Source organism: Furipterus horrens, unplaced genomic scaffold (genome assembly GCF_987537825.1).
Source record: "Furipterus horrens unplaced genomic scaffold, mFurHor1.1.pri manual_scaffold_6, whole genome shotgun sequence".
Taxonomy (NCBI): Eukaryota; Metazoa; Chordata; class Mammalia; order Chiroptera; family Furipteridae; genus Furipterus; species Furipterus horrens.
Genome location: NW_028327176.1, coordinates 171,643,906 through 171,652,068, shown reverse-complemented (window position 1 = coordinate 171,652,068; position 8,163 = coordinate 171,643,906). Strand labels below are relative to the sequence as shown.

General features: G+C 37.1%; 1 protein-coding gene across 1 annotated transcript in view; it reads left to right on the top strand.

Annotated features, from left to right (window-relative positions):
* The first annotated feature begins 396 nt into the window (after positions 1-396).
* The window catches only part of IL20RA (interleukin 20 receptor subunit alpha), a 35,094-nt gene continuing 27,327 nt past the window's right edge, over positions 397-8,163 (top strand). Inside the window, exon 1 of the mRNA XM_090279900.1 lies at positions 397-680. Within this exon, the coding sequence (XP_090136026.1) occupies positions 554-680 (127 nt within the window). The 5' untranslated portion in view covers positions 397-553. The remainder of the gene's footprint in view (positions 681-8,163) is intronic.

Sequence of the window (8,163 nt, the reverse complement as noted above, 5' to 3'; positions counted from 1 at the left end):
TCCCTTCCCTCTGTAAAATGGGGCAATACCTAATTGCAGGTGGCGAGGATTAAATGTAATCGAACACAATGTATGGCAGAGTGCCTGACAGTATGTTGAGAAATAAAAAGTCTATTTCATTTTTCTCCCAGCACCAAAGTCTGACATCTCAAAAGTTTTAGGGAAGTGACCATGAGGCCTGATTACCAGAATCCCTTTTCAATGTGCTCGCCTCTCTCTGCTGGTGTGAGGTTTTACCCCTGGTAGTGGCCTCATTTATTGGGGCCATAGACACTCTCATACTCGCACAACTGAAACAAGGAGTGGCTGGGGACAAGAAATCGTCGTAACCCTTTCTTCGCCCTGGCATCCAGCTCGGGACTCGGGCGCGACGAGGGTGGGGCGCGGACCTGGCACCTCCTTTCTGGGCGCTGGGCTTCCAGGAGCGCCGCGCGCAGCCTGAGCTACGGGAACATGGAGCAGAGGGGAGCCCGCACCGCCGCCGCTGCCCGCGACCCTAGGGGCTTCGGACGCTGCCAGCCGCCCGCAGAGATGTGACCCGGCTGCGCTGCCCATGTGGGACTCCCGACCTCCAGCGAAGGCAGCGGCCAGAAGGGCCCAGACACCCGGCTGTCGAGCCCTCCCACTGCTGCTGCTGCTGCCTCTGCAGTTGCTCGCGGCCGCGCCGTCGGGACGCGCAGGTAGGTGGGCTGTGCCGGGGCGCCACCTGCTGCGCGAGGACACGGCCCGCGGAGCCGACTTCTTCCGGCCAGCGGGGCGGTTTGCTGTGCTGAGAGCCCCCGGGGGAAACTCACTGCTGCTACTCACGCGCTTGGTTCTGAGTCAAGTTTGCACCACGCCGCCTTTCACACTTTTCTTTGCGGGTTGCAGTCGGGTGGAGGGAATTTGACTACGGTCACCACAGCTCATAACGTGCAGGCCGAGAAGCGCGGGTGGATTGCGCCCTTCGGTCACCTAGACCTGTTGCACTGAAACGGGGAATTCCCCGGAGCTGGAGGTGATGTCTGCGCTTTACAAAACCAAACTTCCTGAAAGAAAGAAGCAGCGTTTTTAGAGTAAGATCCCTCTCCTGGGCACGTCATTTTCCCCTTTTCAGGTACTGCCATGTACAGATATGTGGTTCTTTTTTATTTTTTTGGAAATAAAACTTGTAACTGATCCACGACATAAGGTAACTGCAGTGTTTTTGGTTTTGCTTTTAAGTTTAAACTCTACCGGCTGGAACCCAGTAAACCGGAATGATTCATTAACCTGATTTCTTTTTTTTCTTCTGTATTTCTGGTATAGAGAAAAAGATTTTTTTTTCCTGAGACGTCCCTTTTTACTGACATAGAGTATTATATTAGTTTTAGGTATACAACATGATGATTCTACATTTGTATACATTGCGAAAAATGATCACCACCATAAGTCCATTACCATCTATCACCATCCAGGGTTTACACAATATTATTGATTATAGTCCCCATGCTGGACATTAGATCCCCATGACTTATTTTATAACTATAAGTCTGTACCTCCATCCTCTTCATCTATTTCGGCCCCCGACCCCCGTTTCCTTAGGCAACCACCAGTCTGTTCTCTTGCTGAGTCTGGTTTTGCTTTGTTTTGTTTGTTCATTTGTTTTGCTTTTTTTTAAACAAAATTTTAAACAATTTTATTTATTATTTATTTATTTGTTTATTAATTTTCTCAGAGAGAGGGGAAAGGAGAAAGAGAGGGAGAGAAACATCACTGTGTGGTTGCCTCTTACGCGCCCCCAACTGGGGTTCTGACATGCAACCTAGTCATGTGCCCTGACTGGGAATCAAACCAGCGACAATTGGTTTGCAGGCTGATGCTCAATCCATTGAGCCACAGTAGCCAGGGCTTGCTTTTTTTAATTCCACGTATAAGTGAAATCATACGATATTTGTCTTTCACTTAGCATAATACACTCAAGGTTCATCCATGTCACAAATGGCAAGATTTCATTGTTATAGCTGAGTATTATTATATTACACACACACATGCGCGCACGCGCGCACACACACACACACACACACACACACACACCCTGCATCTTTATCTGTTCACCTATTGGTGGACACTTAGGTTGTTTCAGTATCTTGGCTATTGTAAATAACTCTGCTGTGAACATAGGGGCACATGATTCTTTTCTAAGTGTCTTGTTTTCTTTGAATAAATACTTAGGTTTGGAATTAATTAGATCATATGGTGTTCTATTTTTTATTTTTTGAAGAATTTTTGTACTGTTTTCCATAGTGGTTGAGCCGATTTACATTCCCACCAACAGTGCAGAAGGATTCCATTTTCTCCACATCTTCACAAACATTTATTATTTCTTGTCTTTTTGATAATAACCATTCCGACAGATATGAAGTGGTAACTCATTGTGGTTTTGATTTGAATTTTCATGATAATTAGTGATGTTGAACATCTTTTCATGTGCGTGATGTTCATTGCTATGTCTTCTTTGGAAAAATGTCTATTCAGATCCTCTGCCCATTTTTTAATCAGATTGCTTGTTTGTTTTTCTTTTGTTATTGAGTTGTATGAGTTCTTTATATATTTTCGATATTAACTCTTTATCAAATATTTGATTTGCAAATATTCTCTACCATTCAGGTTGCCTTTTCACTTTGTTAATGGTTTTCTTTGTTGTGGTTAAGTTTTTTAGTTTGACGTAGTCCTACTTGTTTACTTTTGCTTATGTTTCCCTTGCCTTTAGTGTCAGGTCAAAAAAATCATCACCAAGATTGATTGATTGCAAGGAGCTTATCTTCTGTTTTTTTTCTAGGACTTTTATGGTTTCAGGTCTTACATACAAGTCTTTAATCCACTTTGAGTTCATCTTTGTGTATGGCATATGAGAGTGATCCAGTTTCATTGTTTTTCATGTGACTGTCCAGCTTTCTCAACATCACTTATTGAAAAAAAACTACCTTTTCCCCAGGGTATGTTCTAGACTCCTTTGTCATAAATTAATTGATCATGTATGTGTAGATTTATTTATGGGCTCTCCATTCAGTTCAACTGATCTACATATATGTTTGTTTTTATGCCAATACCATACTGCTTTGATTACTATCACTTTGTCATATAGTTTGAAGTCAGGACTCATGATATCTCCAGCTTTGTTCTTTTTTCTCAAGATTGCTTTGGCTATTTGGGATCTTTTTTGTTTCCATACAAATTTTAGGATTGTTCTATTTCTGTGGAAAATACCATTGTGATTTTGATTGAGATTACGTTGAATCTGTAGCTTGCTTTGGGTAGTATGGACATTTAAACAATATTAATTTTTCCAATCCATGAGCATGGAATATTTTTCCATTTTTTGGTATCCTCTTTAATTTCTTTCTTCAGTGTCTTGTAATTTTCAGTGTACAGGTCTTTCTTCTCCTTAAATTTATCCCTAGATATTTTATTCTTTTTAATCCAATTGTAAATGGATTGTTTTCCCAATTTCTCTTTCTGTGTATTCATTGTCAGTGTATAAAAGCACAACAGATTTGAAATATTAAATTTATACCCTGCAACTTTATTTGTTTTTTTGGTTCTAATAGTTTTTTGGTGGAGTCTTTAGGGTTTTCTACTAACAAAATCATGTTGTTCACAAATAAGTTTTACTTCTTTCTTTCCAGTTTGGATGCCTGTTATTTTTTTTCCTGTTAAATTGCTCTGGCTAGTATTTTCAATACTATGTTGAATAAAAGTCTCCAGAGTAGGCATCCTTTTCTTGTTCCTGATCTTATAGGAAAAGCTTTCACTTTTTCACCATTGAGCATGATGTTAGCTGGGGACTTCTCATATACAGCCTGTATTATGCTGAGATATATTTCTTCTATATCCACTTTGTTGTGAGTCTTAATCATAAATGAATGTTGAATTTTGTCAAATACTTCTACATCTATTGAGATGATCACATGATTTTTATCCTTGTTAATGTGTTATATCATATTAATTGGTTTGCAAGTTGTGAACTATCCTTGTATCCCTAGAATAAATCCCACATGGTCATAGTGTACAATCCTTTTAATTTATTGTTGAATTCAATTTGCTAATATTTTTGCTGAGGATTTTTGCATATGTGTTCATCAGGGATGTTGGCCTGTAACTGTCTTTTGTGTGTGTGTGTGGTGTGATTGTTTGGTTTTGGTATCAGGGTAATGCTGGCCTCATAAAATGAGTTTGGAAGCATTCCACTCTCTTCATTTTGGGGGGCAGAGTTTGAGAAGAGTAGGTATCAAATCTTTTTTTGAGTGTTTGGTAAATTCACCAGTGAGGCAGTCTGGTCCTGGACTTTGGTTTGTTGGGAGTTTTGTTTTGATTACTGATTCAATTGCCTTACTAGTAATTGGGCTATTCAGATTTTCTTTTTCTTTATGATTCAGTCTTGGAAGTTTGTATGTTTCTACAAATTTTTTTCATTTCTTCCAGTTTGTCCAATTTTTCAGTATATAATGGTTCATAGTATTCTTTGGCATCAGTTGTAACCTTTTTTCATTTCTGACTTTCTTTATTTGATTGAGATCTCTCTCTCTTTTTGTTTTTTAGTGAGTCTAACTAAAGGTTTGTTAATGTTGTTTATCTTCCAGCTCTTGGTCTTATTGACCTTTTCCAGTACCTTCTAAACCTCTATTTCATTTATTTCTGCTCTGATCTTTATTATTTTCTTCATTCTAACTTTAGACTTTGTTCTTCTTTTTCTAGTTCCTTTAGGTGTAAAATTAAGTTGCTTATTTGAGATTTTTCTTGTTCCTGTGTCACTATAAGTTTCTGTCTTATTACTGCTTTTGCTGCACCTCATAAATTTTGGTATGTTTTATATCCATTTCCATTTGTCTCAAGGTATTTTTTTTTCTTTGATTTATTCATTGATCCACTGGTTTTCAGTAGTATGTTATTTAGTTTCCACATACAGTATTTTTTATTTGCTCAGTTTTCTTCGCGTAATTTATTTCTAATTTTATACTACTGTAATTGGAAAAGATTCTTGATATGATTTCAGTCTTCTTAAATTTACTGAGACTTGTTTTATGGCCTAACATATGATCGATCCTAGAGACTGTTCCACATGCAGTTGAGAAGAATGTACATTCTGCTGCTTTTGAATGGACTGTACTGTACACAGCTATTAAATTAATGTGGTCTAATATTTTGTTTAAGATCTTTCTTTCTTTCTTTCTTTTTCTCTTTCTTTCTTTCTGCTTCTGCAAAATATACTGTGTATTTTCTTCAAATAGGTACAACATACGGTATTTGTTGATGAAAGCTAAGGCTATGATATTAGGTAAATTAAGAGGTAAATAAAGACAAGCCCAGGCTGTTCTGCTTTCTGACGATTTAGGCTAATTCACAGATAAACTTTAGCAAAGCAAAAAGTTGGAATTAACCTATTCCCTACACACTTTCTCATAAATGTTAGAGGTTTCACAAGCTTTGGCGAGTGCCAGATCATGTACACCAAGACCATATTTTCTGACAAGTGGCTAAAATTCTAATTTCTATGTTTGTTGTTATATTGCTGTGTGATTTAGTCACTCCAAACAGTAAGCAGCATAATGGACATTCTGCTTTGAACAATGAGGAGCATAACTTGTATTCTTTTTTTTATCTAAATAATTTATTGTTTATGCTATTACAGTTGTCCCATTTTTTGCCCCTTTGCCCTCATCCACCCAGCCCATCCCTACTCCCACAGTCAATCCCCAACCATTGTCCATGTCCATGGGTCATTCATATATGTTCCTCGACTAACCCCTTCACCTTCTTTCAACCAGTCCCCACCTTTCCCCTCCCCAACCCCCTCTTACAGCTGTCAATCTGTTCCATGATTCTATGCTTCTGGTTCTATTTTGCTTGTTAGTTTATTTTGTTCATTAGATTCCACTTAAAAGTAAGATCATATGGTAATTGAAGGCTGATGTTTCTTTATTGATTTTTCTGTCTGGATGAAAAATCCATTCATGTAAGTGGAATATTCAAATCCTCTACTATCACTATATTGCTGTTAATTTCTCCTTTTGTGTCTCTTAATATTTGCTTTATATATTTAGGTGATCCTATGTTGGGTGTATAACTACAGTTGACTCATGAACAAAATCCCCCAAATCTTTCCAAAACCCCCAAAGAATGAAAAATATAGAGTTTATTATGTCTATGGACAATTGAACCCAACTTTAGTTTTGGAGCTTTAGAATACAATCTAAATATTACTACTACACTTATGCTTATTAGAACTAATATACTATAATAAACACAATAATGGTATTTGTTGAAGTTTCTCCTCTTTGATATAAAAACAGCATCATTGGATATTTTATTTTAACTGAGAAGTTATTCCAGAACATACTTCAAACACACAAATGATTCCAGTGAAACTAATCAAACTTTTTAAAATTATTTTTAAAATTTTTCATTTTGAACTAATTTGAGTATTACAGAAAAACTGGGGAAAGAGTGTAGTTTTCATAACTCCCTCACTTAGTTTCCTCCAATTTTCACCTCTTATGTAACCATTGTACTAGGTTCAGAACTAACAAATTAACATTGGTATATTTACTAAACTGTACACCTTGATGGAATTTCACCAATTTTTCAACCAATGTCCCTTTTCTGTTCCAGGATCCATTCCAGGATCCCACATAACATTAATTGTTCAGGTCTCCTTCATCTCCTCCAATCTATGACAGTTCCCCAGCTTTTCTCTTCTTGCAGGTCCTTGACACTTTTGAAGAGTTCTGATTACCTCTTCCTTAGAATATTCCTCAATTTGGATTCACTTGATGTTTTCTCATAATTAGAGTGAGGTTATTACTTTTGCACATGAATACCACATATATACCCTGACCGGTTTGGCTCCGTTGGTTGGGCATCATTCCACAAGGCAAAAGGTTGCTGGGTCGATCGCCAGTCAAGGCACAAACCTGGGTTGTGGATTCATTTGGTGTTTGGTTGGAGTGCATGAGAGAGGCAACTATGTTTCTCTCTCACATTGTTGTTTTTTTCTTTCTCCCTCCCTTCTTCTCTCTAAAAATAAATAAATAAACTCTTAGAAAAAGGAATACCATACATATTATGCTGTCTTTCTCAGTGCAGCATACCAAAGCATTTATAATATCAATGTGCCTTTTTACTGGTGATATTAAGTTTAATCACTTGGTTAAAGTGATATCTGGAGGGTTTCTCACTGTAGAGTTAATATTTTCCACTTTGTAATTAATAAATATCTTGTGCAAAGATACTTTGAGATCATGCAAATATCCTGTTTCTCTTCAAACTTATACCCACTAATTTTAGTACCCACTGATGGATATTGACTGCAATAACTATTATGACTAATGGTAATTTTTTTATTTTCCTCTTTCCTTTTCCATGTTAACTGAAATACAATTTCCCCCACTTTTTTATTTATTTGATTGTTTAAATGTGTCAATAAAGACTCAAAAGTGTTTCATTTGAGTTATAATCCAATACAATTATGTTTGTTGCCCAAATTGTTCCAGCTTTGGCCATTGAAAGCTCTTTTAGTTTGGCTCCTCCTGCCTCCACTTCCGTAAGGGGCACTTTCACTGCAAAATCCTCACTTTTACTCCAACAAGGACCATTTTCATACTTACAGCTAACTATCCATATAATTACAAGCCAACCCTCCTTCTTCATTTTATATGAAAATATATATGTTGTAAAAGGTCCCCTAAACTAGCTACTAAATGTTCTACCTTGTTATTTAAAAAATGAGCTCATAGTTCTTTAAGTGCAAAGTAGTATATCACATGTAGTTCAGGAGCAAATAACACAGGGAAATGAGACTTTCAAGATTATCAGATTTAACTTAAAAGAATTACCTTAATACCCCATGCATGTATTCTGAGTTTTTAAAAGTTAAAATCTAACTTGATACGATATGATTCTTAAATAATCTTACTTTGAACACTTTTTATTTCTTCATTCATTTAATGTCATTCATTCATACTTCTCAGGAACTGTTCTAGGCATTGAAGTGAACAAGAAAACAAGGTTTCTCTCTTCATGGAGCCTTTAGTCTCAAACAGGTTATTACATTAAAGTATAAATGCGAGGACTGAGGAAACCAAGCTTATTGAGAAACACAGAACAAGACAATTGATCTAATTTAGGGGTTAGACAGGGCTTCGT